This window comes from Adiantum capillus-veneris, chromosome 13, assembly GCF_014529385.1.
Source record: "Adiantum capillus-veneris isolate H3 chromosome 13, ASM1452938v2, whole genome shotgun sequence".
Classification (NCBI taxonomy): Eukaryota; Viridiplantae; Streptophyta; class Polypodiopsida; order Polypodiales; family Pteridaceae; genus Adiantum; species Adiantum capillus-veneris.
Genome location: NC_140943.1, coordinates 119,421,184 through 119,438,351, shown reverse-complemented (window position 1 = coordinate 119,438,351; position 17,168 = coordinate 119,421,184). Strand labels below are relative to the sequence as shown.

The following is a 17,168-nucleotide window of genomic DNA, read 5'->3' as shown; positions in this document are numbered from 1 at the left end:
CCAAAACTAGACCAACTAATTTATCTCTGTTCTTATTTCATCTAAAGCTTGTAGTTGAGGTAATATGGTAGCCGTGGTCTTGGATAGTGTTGATGAACTTCAACCTTGTTCAACTCATGCTTTCATTTTATACTTATCACGAGTTTCATCATTGACCGATCGACCATCTCCTCTTTTCATAGATAACCTTACAATTTCCTCTATGAGATGGTACGCCTTGCAAGAGTAATCACTTGGTCACTCGTTGACACTAATGACGTAATGTGTGGTTTGATTTAGCTCTGATCATATGCAAGATCAAGCTATTGCCTAATTTTTGAGGCAATAAGAGAAAAAAAACCTTCAAGACTAATTGCAGGTTTGGGTCTTGTGCATAGGCGTGTTATGAAGGAAAGTGGGTGTAAATTTGGTGTTTTGCATGGTGGGGCTATGGGATAGAACATTCTCTTAAACATGTTGACAATTGTTTTCCTAGCTCCACAATGTTGAAGGACTAGAGGACTAGAAAATAATCATGGTGTGGCATCATGCAATTTCCATAAGAGTGTAGTTAAGAAGTTTTTGGGATCTCTCTCACACAAGACTACATGCCATAAGTCTCTCCACACATGATACAAAACAAAAACATATTTCATGGGACTTACCATGCAGTGACGAGTGAGCGTATTTGTGGACTTTGACACAAAACACTGTTCTTTTATGTGTCATAAGCAAGTTTAAGGGTTGACCATTCAACAAAATGGTTGCACTAGTAACGATGAGAAGCAATTGCCAATAAGAACATAATTTTCTCAGACAAAATGGAGGCTAAGAATTCCATGTTTCTAGAACAAACTGCTTAGGCTTTGGGGCATCAAGTTTTGCTCATATTGGAGCACCTTGAAAGGGAATAGGTTCTTTTATTCATTTGAGATTACTTATTTTGCGCACAGGTATTTCTAGTTGACTAACCATTCAAACCTTGAGGACCCTCTGTTAGGGCATGCCATATGAGAATTCTATGACTTGTACCATCTTGTCAAGCTTTCATTTATGTAGGCTTTTATGAAAAATTGGAGTCCCACGTATATAATCATCACTCTACATGGTGTAATCATAGTCAATAGAGGTTGATTAGCCACTTGTGGAGATGGAGATTTACTCTTGTCTATAAAGCTCTTCAATAGGATTGAGCACTTCTAATGTTTGAGTACTATCTCCCATCTCTCTGCATTCTTCAATGCTTGAACAATTGTTCAATTGAAACTTGTGTTTGATGTCTTAGTGTTGAAATGCAATTTTAGTAGAATGGCATGTACTAATTAAATATAATTTTTCACAATTTTAACACTAACCCTTCAAGTCTGATGCACGGGATAACTTGTATAGCCACATTTAGACACATACATACAAAATTATCTACACTAAAAGTTACATTCTTGTTCTTAAATTATTCTAAATACATTCTAAAATACAAAGAAGGATAAAATTTTGCTTTGAATCTCCCCTCAAAACAATGTGATCCACATACATCACCACACACAATGCAATTGACCAATAAACGACAGCAAAAGGGATTATCCTCCCCAAAAACTCTTGAGATGAAAAGATATACATGTTTAAAGTTAAAAAAAGAAAGCATGAAAGTTGAAAAGAGAAGTATTTCTACAAGAACATGCAAAAAATTCAATGGAACTATTGTCAGATTCATTAGAAGCTTTGTTATTTCAAAGTAATGTGAGGTGGAAGCTTTGTTAGTGCATAATGATGTGAGGTGGCTCAACATTGCTATAACTCTGATAGTGGAGAAGCTACATGAATAGAGGACATATTCTACTTTTGTTAAATTCTAGATTGAATCGAGAACCATATATTTGAAATTGTATATTCTCCAAAGCTTGTGGCTACATCCTCTCACATGCATATCATGTGCCATAATTAGCTTTTACTATATTTTTCAAGCATAAAAGACCACATTGTGGACAATGCATAATGCATCCACATTGAGGATGTTTCTTATAAAGAGAGCACACATTGTGTGCTTCAACATTGTATTGGCCTTATGCTTATAAGCTTGACCTTCTTGCTTTCCATGTGATCAACATCATCTATTAGCATCACAAAGCATTTTTTCCAATGCCTCCATCCTATCAAAGCTAACACCGTCAAATATCTCATTTTATCCATGTGTGAAGAAATAAGTGAGAATCACGTCGCTTTTGACCTCTTGGTCTAGAGTGTGCCATGTCAATAGCCATTATGCTACCACGTAAGTAGCTACAACACAGCACTGCCATGTCTATATTTTCCATATGAGCAATTAAGGACCCCCCCCCCCCCCCCCCCCCCCCCAACCCAAAAAAAAAAACCCGAAGACGAGTTAGAAATCTCCATCACATTGTCACAAGTCTTAAAATAAACCACCAATAACAAGAAATTAAATCACTCTCCAAGGTGTTCAATTTAAGCAAATGGCTAGGAAGAGAATCCTACCTTATAAAAGATGTTGGGTCATTGAAAAACCCATCCACTAAACCATTATGGTTGTTTTTTAAATAAAGTTGTCAAATCTAATCTTGTCTTCTTTTTCAACTTGTCAAAAACTTTCTTATATTAAGTGCCAACTTGTGAGACAATAGACGCTGCCGCATCATCAAAGTGGTAAGACCTCTTCTTAATGGTGCCTCATGAAGCAAGAGATAAATTTGACGATGCTGACTACCATACATGATTTCAACAAGATTATGGAATGAGGTAAACATGAACACCTAACACTATAGAGAATAAAAATTGTAGTGGAAAACTAAAAATGACCAAACACTTGGCATTATCAAAGAACACATGATGATATCTTAGTGCATGACTGGTACATGACTCATATGTAAAGAAGCATGGAAGATTTTGGATGTATCTTTTGGGGCATCTTGCAAACACTCCAAGATAAACTTTCTTTGCATTGAACAAAGAATCACATATCTCTATGGATGCCCACCTCAACAACTTTAAAAGTCTTCTTCCATAACTCTCAAGAATGAACGAGCACATTGGTTGTGAATATTTTTTTCCCTCTCAAATACAAGTAGCCATATACTTCAAAGAAGTGTTTTTTTTTACATCTAGAATTGGGGAGAGAGAATGAGATTTTGGAGGCAAGTTATATACATATTTACAATGATATTGCTATGCTTGTGGAAAGTCAGAATTAGATTTGGAGACGAGCCATAACCATATTCAAAATGATATAGATAGGCTTCTTTGCTAATGAATGGCTCCATTCTTATTGCAACAAGTGTTGTAGATACAAAGGAGCCGTAGCATTAGGCCGCAAGAGCTCCGAAAAACAGCCAAAATTGGCTGTAAAGTATGCCCTAAAGAATGGCATCTCCCTCTGCAAAATTGTGGATGTGTAACAAAAAATCTTTAAGAGAAATTTTGTGGATTTGGTGAGCAAGTTTACTAGGTTGCATTTTTTCAAGGAATCCTATATAGCATTCCTTCCATGCAAAATTAACACGGATATTCTAAAACGATTCTTTGACCATTTTTAAGAGTACTTCCTCATGATTGTGCCCTCTTTGGGTAAAGTATTTATTTGTATAAATACAAATAAATCGACATAGGGTGCCACTAAACAAGGGAGACCTTGAGAAACATCTTCTAAAATTGCAAATATTTACACAAAGTAATTGAATGTCGGCATGTGTAATCTTGAATGGGCACCTTTGCTTAAGTTTGTTCCGACTTGTTTTGACATACAATTTGGATCAGCTACTTAAATGCCCTACAAATCATGATTTGTTTTATGCCACGAGCCCAAAATCTCGTCAAAAATCAGTCCTATCATTTCTATCGACAAAAGACCAATCTTCCTAGTTACAAAATATAATGTGTTTAAAGATGCTGGGATTATGATATAAATTTAACTATGAGGGGGATTGTGGGAATCACTGAAATTTGAGGGGTATTTTGAGAAATTTCAAGGTCACTTTGGTAAGTTTTTAAAACAAAAGCCATACTTTGTGTGACATCCCTCTCTATGCTTCTTCAAGGTTCTATGCTATGCCATGTACACATCCAAGATAGAAATGACCATAACAATGTCCTAGATTTTCTTTCAGTAAACAACATTCGAACATTTGACACCTAGCAGGACAGTCTTAGGATTTTGGACCCTTGCCTGAAACAGAAGAAGAAAAAAGGCTATAACCAATTAGAGAGGATGTGAGAAAGCTAGTACCCTTCCACAACTTAACAATACTCTTCTTTCTTTTTATCTGAGAGGAAAGAATTAATCTATCTTGATGTCTCAATTACAACATGCTAGTGCCATGGTATGGGAAGCACATCAACCCATGCACCATTCTCAGAGCTGGACTTCAAAATTGCTTCAATCACTGCAACATCACGAGCCCCCTCTAGCGGCGAGCTACGCATGTCTGCTTTACTCGCTGCCATGCCCTGCAAAAGCATGGTTTGTGAGAATTTTAAGAAGGATCAGAATCATTCTGTGTGCAATGGCCAGCATGCCCTGCAAAAGCATGGTTTGCGAGAATTTTAAGAAGGATCAGAATCATTCTGTGTGCAATAGCCAGCATGCCATGCAATACTCTGCCAAAGATAAATGTATCAAAGTGAAGGGCACTCCAGGCGCTTACAAAGGGAGTGCATTGGGTGTAAAGAGGTTTTAAGTCGGATTCAGGGTTTATTAGTGTAGCTAGTGTCTCTTAACAGGAAGTTGCTCTGGACAAGCCTCTTGTTACGTCATGAGTTGCAAGGGTTGGGAGACCATATATTTCATGATGACCATGAGGTCAATTTTTGACATGATTTCCAGATGGCTGGTGGTTTTAAAAAAGAAAGAATCTTTACCCCCCCTGGGCCCTCCGAACGTGCTTTCACTCTACATAGGCCAAGAGCTTGAGTATTATATAAGGTGTGTAGGTGTTCCCAGACAGACTCTAGCTTATGATACTTTAGAAAAATACCTTAAATGACACATTGGCCATGTCTTTGGCAAAAACAGCTAACTCTTCTCGAACCCCAGAAAAGGGATAAAAGGAGGAACGTGGGCTTGATACGGATGTATAAACAGTTACCTGCAAAAGTCGAACCCAGAACATTCAGCTGAAGCACAGAGATTGTTAGTAGTGAGCACTTCTGATGTGCAATGTTTTTTAGTGTATCCTACCAGGTAACCATGTTGACCATCTTGGATGCCACGCTCTACTTGCACAGTTCCCTTAGAACCTACCACTCTCCAAATCATCTGGAAATGAGTACCCGTATGAGAAACTCGAAAAGTCAAATGCAACCACAAGAAGTTGACATTTCATACAGCCAAAAATTCAACCTTTCTTGAGGTTGCTGACATGGACATCACCAAAACTCCGATGCAGTCATTTTCTAGTTTCCTGCAAATTAAGGTCTCGTACATCATTGACATGCTATAGAACTTGAGAAAGTTTGCTCACAAGGGAGCAGAAAAGTTTGCTCACAAGAGAGCAGAAATGTTGTCAGGGGGTGGCAAAGTTTTGTCAATGTGCCGAGATAGCGCAGCAAGTGAGCGAACATCAGATCCTACCACCTGCTCCAGAGCAAGAAACACATGCATCAAACGAGTCTCACGACAATGTTATTCTTCGGTACCCTGTCTGGCAACCAGTGGTCTATAGCACCATACCATGCGCAACGCAGCAACAAAGTGGACTCCCATATCTAAAGTGAAGCCCCCCTGTGGCATTCAAGTCAAAGAAGATGAGTTCTGATGAAACAAATTAAAAGATCAAGCGAGGAAATTGGAGTCAGGTTCACCCAAACCTACACCATCCCAAGTTGGATCTCCCAACATGCATAATTTTGGCATATTGGGCTGTAAATGTACATTTCATTGAGGATGGCTCTCTCAAAAAGACTCATTTTCATGTATGGATTGATAGTCGATGAAAAAATCAGCAAATTTATTGAGGATTTGCACCTACATAAAAGGCTTGCCTCCATGCAGTTGAAAAGTATGGATTTGCACTGTTCATTGGTGCTTCAGCAATAACTTCCACAGTCATCATTTCACCAATCTCTTCTTTGACAACTCTGGCTGCCTGCAAGTTAAGTACAATCACACTCACTCTCCTAAACGAAAGGATTGAAGAGATTCAAAGTATGTTCTAGACACCTCTGCAAGGCCAGGTTCAAAGCGGTAGTTCTCAGCAACTGCCCATATGGGACCAGCATCATTCTCTTCACGAATAGAGGCATACACGGATAGGGCTTCAATAGCTTCTGAGGCACCTATTGCAACGAATAGCCAAAAATGAGTTTGGATGGACCCTTCAGACATAGACAACATACACATTTTTCTTGCGATTCTTCTAATGAACCTCCTATAGTTAACATGGCCCTATTGACCTCTCTTGCTGAAATAGAATACTTAAATTAAAAGTTATTTTGTATATAAATACATAGATATGAAGTCAGTAGTTTATATATCCAGCGTGGGATGAGTTGGCACATGAGCAAGCTTATGCGTAATAATCTTTATTATATTCTAGCTCAATAGACACCGACTCTAACTACTGACGTCTAGACTGCACACATATAGCACTTGCACAAAGACGCCAATCATTGAACATTCACATTATTATCCCCGTTGAGATCGTCATTGAGCATTCACATTATTATCCCCGTCGAGATCTCAATATAGAATCATGATTATTGTACCTTATTTAGCAATCACCTCCAGACCGCACTTATCTTTTCATGGATGTTTTGATCTATAAATCTCGTTACTATGAGATTAATATCCTTTCACACATCTCAAGCAAACCATGCCCATAACCATCCCCACAAGACAAGACAATCACACAACATGCAGTTCACAAATCAAACACTTAGTTGACACTAAACACCGTGTTTCAATCATTCAATCTAGCTATCTCATCTAGTCCAGAACTCTTGATGCACCTAGATCTTTGTGTAGCCATCTCATCCTTCCGGAACTCTTGATGCACTCACAACAATCTCCTCCAGATAGAAAATTTGATGTACTAGAATCACATTCACTTAGCCATCATCTAGATTTCACTAATCTCTAACAAATGTCTAGATGCACTAGGTTCAAATCATTCATCACACAAATGTTGCACACATTTTATATTTCTTTACATTACTCTAACAATACACATAGGAAAGAGCACATGTAATCAATTCAAGCTATGAAATTTCCAATTCAATGTACCTATTTCATAAAATCATTTTGCAAAGTATTGTCAGACCATCAATATCTTTGAGATCTTAAGTAAAAATCAGTGACTTTATTCTCATTGAGGTAACCTATGGCAAAGGAGTGGAGTGCAGCCCGCATAAGCACCATATTCAACCTGCTGATTCATCGGTAACTTTCGGAGTAGTCGGAGCTAAACCAAAAGCCTCAAGGTAAAGCTCTGATATCTTAGGAGAATGTCAGGTGCACATTACGCTTGAGCCAGGTGGACAAGCTATTGCTATAGTTAGCATCAAGCTTAGTTAGCTTAGGATCTAGGATAGCACTTTGTGAGACTCTAGAAGGACGTGCATGATCAGGCAGGTCATAGTTGCATACCCTCACCTACATAGTAGAGTCACTTAAGCATAGGCATACAAACAACCTGTGTGATTGGTTTTAGGGTTAGGGTTTTTGAGTCGAGGTCATAGACGCATTAGATCAATGCATTCGTTTGGTCCGCCCAGACTCACTTTCCCTAGAACGGTGGTCCATACCAATCTCTTCGTCAAAGCCAGAATCCTTTATGCCATGATCAACTCTTTCTATGTGGAATTTGCATTTGAAGACATCTATATGGTGCTAGGAATATTTGTGTGACCTTCGGGTCTTGAACTAACTTGACTGAGTTTTGCAAGAACTGGCCAAGAGGCCTAAAGACTACTAGAGAAGAACTGATGATGTGGCACTGTTGTATAGCTTTTCACGTTTTTCGCGGGCTGTTTTGGACAACTTTTGGCGCCAGTTTTTAGGAGCAGATGCTTTTAGATTCAAGTGCTTTAGAGCTAATCTTTTGGGGCTCTGCTTTTGGCATCCCTTGTATGTTTATAAGTGCCCAAAGGGCCACTCTTCGGGAGAGCATATGGACGTAGAATCTCGGAGAGAGTTGGACCCTCGGAAGTTGTACTTTGCGAAGTGTAATAATAAAGGAATACCGAAAGGGGCGCAAGTCTTTGGAACCCGTGTGTCTTGGCTCAGAACTCTACTATGCCGTGTCGATTACTCTTGTGATTTAGCTATCCCAACTAGCTATTTAGTTCACACCTAGCAGTTTAGGATTCCATAGTATTTATTTTGTCATTTGTCATTTTTGTTACTTTGACTTTGTATTAGATCCACCACATTGTAACTTTTTGGTCTCTCTCTCTCTCTCTCTCTCTCTCTCTCTCTCTCTCTCTCTCTCTCTCAACTATTCAAGTGTTGCCAAGTGTGTAGATTGCAATTATCTCTGTGTTTCCGTCCGAACTCTAGCGAGAAGTGATTACAGTGGTATCAAAGATCAGCTTGCTTCCTTGCCCTTTGCAAATCGAAACACGATCTTGTCAACATGGATAGAGCACTTGGAGATCACACCGTTGAAGGAGGAAATTTACCTAGCCCTTCCACTCAGAGGCAACCTAAGGAGACACATGCCCGATACGTCGTACAACAATTGGTATATTTAGTTGAGATTTTGGAAAAACCAAGAGCTCGCTGGTGCTGCTGCCCTCACCCCCTCTCCTACGCATGCAACTGCACACCCTCTCTCTCGCCATCGCTCTCTCCTCCTCATCCTCCCTCGTGTAGCCTTGCCCTGCACAACCCGCAGCTAGCCCAGCGCTTAGCTAGTTCACTGTGCGCTCGCCCCAGCCCCTTCGCGCCTCAACTTGCCCGCCCGCCCCTGCCTCGCGTTCCCCCCCCAACTTCTTAGCTCGCAGGAGTTTGTCTTTTCAACCTTCTAGGAGTTTCGCGTCACCTTCGTCTTTCTCGACTTAGTAGCAGTCACAGAATGGCCGCTTCTGCTCCACCTCAGAGGGACTCCACTGAAGCCCCCTCGCCCAACACCGTGGAGCCGACCCTTTTGATTTGCTCTTTCACCAGAAGAGCAAGCGAGCTTGATGGCCGAAGTGGAGCGCTTGCAAGCCACTTCGGTTATCAGTAAGATCATTGGAACTTAGTGTTCGGGAAAAATCGTTTTTCCAAACATACAAAATTCCTTCATTTTTTCAAGAGGAAATTTTAAAAAATTAGGTCATTTTTCCGGGTTTTTACACTATTTTTCTCTATTTTGGAGCGGAATTTCTCCCTTTTCCCTTGCTCTCAACCGGCATTTTTGAAATTGAAAATGGCACGATATTAAGCTGAGACATTTTTCCCGAACACTGTCAATGGAACTCGGCCAGTCGGGGCGAGGTTCGGAATTCCGTCTTCTCTCCGATGTGGGCAAGATCACCGATATCCAGATCCTCGGGAGAGGGTACTACCATGTAGAGTTTGAGTCTGCAAATATGACGGCCAAGGTGATTTTAATGAGCCCACTCGGCATCCGAGCAGCTCGAGCTTACTTCCGACATTGGCGTCATGGTTTTGACCCTACTACAGATGTGCTCGAGGAGGAGGCAGACTTGCCGATTTCAATCTGTTTCCCAAGCCAGAACTGTCCTCCCTCTCCTCCCCAGGATTGGTTCCATGTTCGGGACAGTTCTGGAGTCTCCGCGTAATGCAGCTTCAATTGTGGCCAAGGCCGCATGTTTACCTACTGTGCAGGTTCTTGTTCGTGACTCACACTCCTCCCCAAGGTGGTACTACTGCCTCGGGTGAGTGGGGGATGGATTAGACAGAGTGTGGAGTATTCGAGTCTCCCGAACCAGTGTTTCATTTGCAGGCAAATGGGCCATTTGGCAAAGGCTTGTCCTTGCAGGAGACCTCGACCCACAGCGCATGCCCAGCCTCCCAAGGCTGAGCATGCCAAGCAACCAGATACACAGGATGCACAAGCTGGTACCTCGACAGAGACCAGTGATCAGACAACTGACGGTTGGCAACAGGACCACAGGTGCCTGGCCGCCGTCGACAGGGGCGGGCTCGCCCCACTTGTCACAAACTGGTGACGTGGATGCACAATACACACACACACACACCCTCTGGCAAGGATAGTGATGACGTGGCTGCATTGTACGGACACTGAAATATTGACGTGGCAAGGCGTTACGACAGCCCCCGAAAAATGCAGAATGGTTGACATGTGACACGCTGTACAGATGCCCGCTTTTGCGGCGGATTTTACGGCAGGTAGTTTTTGCTTTTTGCTACGTAGAAGATGAGAGAGAGAGAGAGAGAGAGAGAGAGAGAGAGAGAGAGAGAGAGAGAGAGAGAGAGAGTTCTTTTGCTTTAATTTTGAAGCTTTGGGCTCTGCTTATAGCATCCCTTGTAAATCTATATATTGGTAGTTTGGGCTCTCACTTCTCAGAGCATCTCGATTCTGGACGCAGAGTCTAAGAGTGAGTCCCGACTACTCGCTTGTACTTTGAGTTGCAGATTAATACAAAAAGAAATACAGAAAGGGGCGCCAGTCTTTGGGGCCAATATCTCTAGGCACGGAACTCCGTCGGGAGCCAGTGTCGAATCAATTGTAAATTGTGAACTGTGAACTATTTTGAAGTATTTCTTGTGGTGTCGCAGTAGAATCTTGACTTGGAGTGTCCAAGTCTGTCACGACCGATTTCTCTTCTACGGGAAATCCGATCCTTTTTACGCGGCACTTATGGCTTATGGCTTCAGACAGAGATCAGTCGACTTCCTCTGCATCCGGAGATGCGGGAAGAGGTCACAACGAAGATTCACACGAGGAGTATGGCCCGCCTCGGCCTACTCAGGCGGAGATCAAAGAGATGGAGCGTCGACGATTGATCGGTGATGCAACAAAGATGATGCTAAATTTTGCGAAGGATCCGAAATTTGCAAAATTTATGAGCCAGACCTCCTTTGACAAGGTGCATGCACAATGGCGGCAGACCACAGAACCACCCCTCAAACCGGCCTTGAAGAAACCTCCTACTCCAAGGATGTATACAGACCAAGAATTAGAGGAGGTGGTTGATGCACGAATTGCTTAGCTTTTTGACGCACCAAACAAAGTAGAAAAGCACGGCATAAAGTAGAAGAAAGGAACTGACTTCCCGAGTTATTTGGTCGTCAGTCTACATTTGAATCGGCAAGAAAGCAGAAGAAGCGTGTTCGATTTGAAGGAGTACCCAATTCTTCTTCTTCTTCTTCTTCTGACAGTTCTTCTAGCTCCTTTGACTCGAGTGAAGAAGACAGAAAAGGCAAAAAGCGAAGCAAAAAGCAAAGCTTCGGAAAGGGCAAGAAAAAGGCAAAGAGGCCTAAATCTCGCCCTGTGGTTGACAGTTCTACAGAGGACTCGTCTTCAGATAGTTCGGACTCTGATGACAGCAGCTTTTACGCAAAGAAGAAGAATTTTTATAAAGCCAACCAGTGTGACTTTCTGGAAGATAAAAGCAAGAAAGTCCGAGAGTTTAAGGAAGGTGGGCAGTTAATAAAATTTGACACGTTTCCTAGTTATAGAGATGTTTCAAAGGCTTTGTCTTTCATACAGCAGTTTGACATAGCTTTCTCAGGAGGGCATTACTCTAAGCACTCCAAGATTCGGAGGGTTGCCTCTAACCTCAAGGGGAATGCTCAAACTTGGTGGTCCACGATTCTATTAAACAAGACAACGCCAGTTAAATGGCTGAAATTCAAAAGGCTTTTTATTTCTTCTTGGCTGACTCGAGAGTATGAACACGACATACGAACAGCTTGAAACCATCTTCGGATGACCAAGAAGGATACAGTGGACGCTTATTGCAAGAGATTTTGGAAAGATCTCGTTCAAGAACAGATTGAGCGGTTTACCTTGGGTCTTCCTACAGAGATCCGAGATTATTGCTTAGAACAAAAGTAAGCTTCCATTCACGAGCTGATGAGTCATGCGAAACGGGGTTTTGCCATTCACTCAGGCAGTTTGACCTATCCCACAGATGAAATCATGACGCAAAGGGCAGAACAGACTGGTGAGTAGAAAGAGGAAGAGTAACCCACAAAAGAAAGAAAAGGATGCACGACCCAAGTTCACTCCTCAAGAGAGAGCTCTCTACATCCAAGGAGGGGAAGTGCTTTGGATGCAGGGAAACTGGGCATATCTCCGGGAAGTTCCCTAAAAAGGCATCGAAAGAACAGAACGACAAGGACGACGAAAGGCCTGAGAGTTCGAGAGCAGCTGAGGAACGTGGAAGAGAAGGCAAGATGAAAACAGGACTGGTTCCAAATTGCGTGGGTACTGACCAAAGCACGATGGACGAGAGTACAGAACTTTGCCGAGCTTGGGGCAAAGTAAAAGACCAAGAAGCCCTGATCTTCTTTGATGGAGGAGCCAAGGCCAACTTCATTTCACCTGAATTGGCGGCGCGGTTCGAGATCACACCCAATCGGATGGGACCACTAGTAGAGGCAGTTCTAGCGGCACCCGGTAGGGACGTAGCCATTACACCTGCCATTGGCAAACTTCGGTTGCATTGTCAGGGGTATTTGGGACATGAGGACTTCTACATAATGCCTTTGTAAGGTTGTGATGTTCTCTTGGGAATTCCTTGGTACCACAAGAACAACGTCGTGGTCGACTATCGGGCGAGGAAAGCGACTTTGACCACAGAGAAGGGCAGAACCGTTGTACTTGATGTAAAACTTAAGGGCGAGTCTGTCCCTATTGTATCGGCTTCGGCCATTTCAAAATTAATGAAATCCATTCTGTTTGTTTACTCGATCTTTTTGAAAGAGTTGAATGATGAGGATAGGACAAATACGTTTGAACTTGATAAGAACGCCAAGATTTTCTCCACGCTCATGCTGATTGCTTCTCAGAGGGCCTGCCGGGCGAGTTACCACCCGCTCGTCCTGAAGATCATACCATTGATTTGATACCTGGAAGCACACCACCGAACCGGCCACCTTACCGTGTGAGCCGAGCCCAGAACAAAGAAATTATGAACCAAGTGAAAGACCTCTTGGAAAAGGGTCTTGTCCAACCTAGTACTTCACAGTACAGCTCTCCTGTGTTGTTGGTTTTGAAGAAAGGCGGATCTTGGAGAATGTGCATCGATTATAGAGCTCTCAACAAAATCACCATCAAGAACAGATTTCCGATTCCTAAAATCGATGATATACTTGACCGACTTCAGGGATCCTCATGTTTTAGCAAGATTGACTTCAAAAGTGGATATCATCAGATCCGAATCGCGCCGGGAGATGTCTACAAGACAGCCTTTCGGACGACTTTTGGGTTATTTGAGTTTTTTGTGATGCCTTTTGGCTTAACCAATGCTCCTGCGACATTTAAAAGGATGATGGACAGGATTTTTCGAGAGTACAGACTATTTGTTGGCACTTTCTTTGACGACATCATTGTTTTCTCCAAGGATGAGGCAAAACATCTGCTTCAGGTCTTTTAGGCATTACGAGATCACAAATTGGTGATTAATGCGAAGAAAAGTGAATTTTTCCTACCAAAGATACACTTTTTGGGACACGTGTCAGCAGTAGGAGTGCAGATGGATCCAGCCAAGATAGAGACTATCTGCGATTGGCCTGATTTGAAGAATGTCCATGAAGTTAGAAGCTTCTTGGGATTGTGTTCGTACTATAGGCGCTTCATTAGAAAGTTTGTAGAGGTTGCTTCCCCTTTGCATATCTTGACACAGAAAGGAGTCCCTTTCTCGTGGGGACCCACAAAGGTCGCCTTTAAGACATTCAAAGAGAAATCGACTACGGTAATGCTGCCACTGTTGCTTTTGGCGGTTATCCATGCTCTTACTTAGTGGCAACATTACCTACTCGGAGCGGATTTTACTGTCTTTACATACCATCGGAGTTTACGCTACTCCTTGTCACAGAAGCAGCTATCGGAAAAGCAAATGCGGTGGGCGAACATCTTGTCACAGTTTCACTTCCAGATTGTCCATGTGCAGGGACATAAGAATTTGGTGGCAGATGCTTTGTCTCGGAAGCCGTTGTTTCTGGCTATTTCCGCGATTCATCATAGAAGCTTCGAGGATATGGTCGATCACTATGCCACAGATACAGATTTTGCAGACATTTTCACACAGATACGGGCTGAGGAGACAGTAGTGGGATATTCCATTCGGGATGGCTACTTGACGAGAAAAACCATGTTGTGCGTTACATAGCTGCTGAGGGAAAAGGTTATGACCGAATGCCACTGTCCACCATTTACGGGTCACCGCGGCATTGCTACCACCTTGAAAGGGGTAGAGAGATACTTCTTTTGGCCGAGACTCAAGAAGGATGTGGACGAGTTTGTGCGCAGTTGCTTGGTATGTCAGAAGGTCAAGTTTGACAGGCATAAATCATAGGGATTGTTACAGCCTTTGCCCATACCCACCTGTCCCTGGGAAAGTATTGCAATGGATTTCATTTTTGATCTCTCGAGAACACAGAGTGGTCACGATGGTATCTCGACTGTTATTGACACATTTAGTAAGCAGGCTCATTTCATTCCAGTTTAGTAAACAATCAAGCCGGATCATTTAGAGAGACTGTTTGTGGCCCAGATCTTCAGATTACATGGCATGCTCGAGACGATTGTCTTCGACAAGGGACCCAGATTCAAGAGTTTGTTTTGGAAGGCAATTTGGGAGAACATTGGCACGCGGTTGCAATTCTCGTCATCTCTCCACCCGCAGACTGATGGGCAATCTGAGATTGCCAATTCAGTGGTTTTAGATTTATTGAAGTCTTACATCTCGGATCAGAAGACTCAATGGGAAAAGTATCTACCTTTGGTGAAATTTGCCTACAATAACACGATACACTCTTCGACGGGAAAGGCGCCATTTGAGATTATTGAAGGTGCTACGAAGATTCCACCCTTCCTAAGCAGGAAAGGTAATATTTTTGAAGCTGATGAGTACATGCGTGACTTAGACACGGCTTTTGCCAAGGTCCGCGAGGCTTTGTAGAAATCTCAGGAAAGACAAAAAAAGGCAGTAGATCGCCATCATCGCGATTTGAAATTGAAGGAGAATGATTGGGTGCTCTTACGTTCTGAGAAGGCACGCCTGAGAAAGAAAAAGGGAAAGGAGAGGCTTTTTCCAAAGCTTAGTATGAGATACTACAGACCGTTCCAGATCTCCGAAAAGATCAATGATGTCTCCATCCGACTGAAACTGCCCGACTTTTGGAGGATTCACAATGCTTTTCATGTGAGTCTCTTGAAGCCTTTTAAAGGCGATGTGCCCGAAGATGGGGAGCTTGATGAGCAACCCGAAGTGGAAGAAAACGAGGAGATCCTTGTTCCAGAACAGATATTGGCACATAAGGACATAAAGTGAGAAGGTGGTTCTTGGTTAAATTCAAGAACTATCCTGCATTGGATGCGAAGTGGATGGAGGAGGAGGACCTAGCAGATACTTCTCAGATTGTGAAACTTTACCTTGAAGCTTTTGGTTTAGCATAGTCTATTCCAAATGGAACCTCGAATTCAGCTTGGCCGGAGATCTGGTGTAATAGGTACTCCGCTCCTTTGTCAACAGATGCCTCGATTTTTGATACTAGAGTCACTGATGTCTCTTTGAGCTTCAGGGATACTGAGAGCTGACAGTATTTTGCTGTATGACTTTATGAAATGGAATTCCGGATAATATGAAACTGATTTGTTCTTGACTTGTTTAAGTGCAGGAACTGATAGACGAAATGACTGCAGCATTTTGGTCTGAATGATCTCTAATTGCATTGCCGATAAATCATGGTCTGAGGTCCGAATGAATGTTGAATGTGATTTGTCATGTGATGTCAAGTGATGTCCTGTGATGTCGTGTGATGTGACTGTCGATTGGTACATGTGCTAGATGTGTGTTCCTAGTGCGTCGGTACTAACAGTCAATGTCTGCTAAGACAGTTTATGGCTTTTGTCTGTGTTGCAGAAGTAATCGAGGGCGATTACAATGCTTTCAAGAGGGGGGTATGTCACAAACTGGTGATGTGGCTGCCTAGTACGCACACACACCCTCTGGCAAGGACAGTCATGACATGGCTGCACTATACGGACGCTGAAATGCTGACATGACAAGACAGTACGATAGTCCCCGGAAAATGCGGAATGGTTGACACGTGACACGCTGTACGGACGCCCGCGTTTTGCGGCGGATTTTACAACAGGCAATTTTTGCTTTTTGCTACGCAAAAGATCAGAGAGAGAGAGAGAGAGAGAGAGAGAGAGAGAGAGAGAGAGAGAGAGAGAGAGAGAGAGAGAGAGAGAGAGGGAGTTCTTTTGCTTTAATTTTTAAGCTTTTGGGCTCTGCTTTTAGCATCCCTTGTAAATCTATATATTGGTAGTCTGGGCTCTCACTTCTCAGAGCATCTGGACGCAGAGTCTGAGAGTGAGTCCCGACTACTCGCTTGTACTTTGAGTTGCAGATTAATACAAAAAGAAATACCGAAAGGGGCGCCGGTCTTTGGGGCCAATATCTCTAGGCACGAAACTCTGCCGGGCCAATGTCGAATGAATTGTAAACTATGAATTGTTTTGAAGTATATTCTTGTGGTGTCGCGGTAGAATCTTGACTTGAAGTGTCCAAGTTTGTTACACCACTGCTCCCCCTGGTGGCCAACCTTCTACAGCTCAGTAGCACACTGGGTTCTGATTGGGAACCATTTTGACTCCCTTCAGCAAGGCCCGCTTAAGGAGGCCCCGTCCACTTCAGTTCCTCCACCACTGCCTCCTCCTCCCTCAGACGCTGCCGCTCCGTCTCCCACGCCTCCTCTCCCCCCCCCACCCACCCCCACCTCCACCTTCGCCTCCCGCCCCTCCTCTCTCCCCGATGGGGCCCACAGTCTCATCTCCTAACCCCTCCTCCACTCCTCCTAGACGCACGGTACTAGACACGTTTCTGCCGCAAGGCGTTCTCTTGGTAGAGCTTTCGCTACGAGCTGTGTGGTTGGAGAGGGATAGCCCCACCTAAGGCCTCCTTTTTTGGTGCAGACTTCTCCCTTTGCAACAGTCCCTAGAGGTTTGACTAGCTTCGACATTCGTAGACGCTGGAGCTTCTTCGACTACAGCTTCACTCGGTTTCTGGGTGACTCTTCTCCTGACCTGGAGGAT

The 17,168-nt window shown here is 43.0% G+C and overlaps 1 protein-coding gene across 1 annotated transcript in view; it reads right to left on the bottom strand.

The window, feature by feature from the left end:
* Positions 1 to 4,059: 4,059 nt before the first annotated feature.
* LOC147444753 (NAD(P)-binding Rossmann-fold superfamily protein) overlaps positions 4,060 to 17,168 on the bottom strand; it is a 122,117-nt gene continuing 109,008 nt past the window's right edge. The window contains exons 6-13 of the mRNA XM_086527287.1: positions 6,149 to 6,264; positions 5,958 to 6,074; positions 5,660 to 5,710; positions 5,475 to 5,563; positions 5,330 to 5,390; positions 5,168 to 5,245; positions 4,965 to 5,075; positions 4,060 to 4,437 (exon numbers count right to left, since the gene is read on the bottom strand). Coding sequence (XP_086383413.1) covers positions 4,300 to 4,437; positions 4,965 to 5,075; positions 5,168 to 5,245; positions 5,330 to 5,390; positions 5,475 to 5,563; positions 5,660 to 5,710; positions 5,958 to 6,074; positions 6,149 to 6,264 — 761 coding nt within the window. The 3' untranslated portion in view covers positions 4,060 to 4,299. The remainder of the gene's footprint in view (positions 4,438 to 4,964; positions 5,076 to 5,167; positions 5,246 to 5,329; positions 5,391 to 5,474; positions 5,564 to 5,659; positions 5,711 to 5,957; positions 6,075 to 6,148; positions 6,265 to 17,168) is intronic.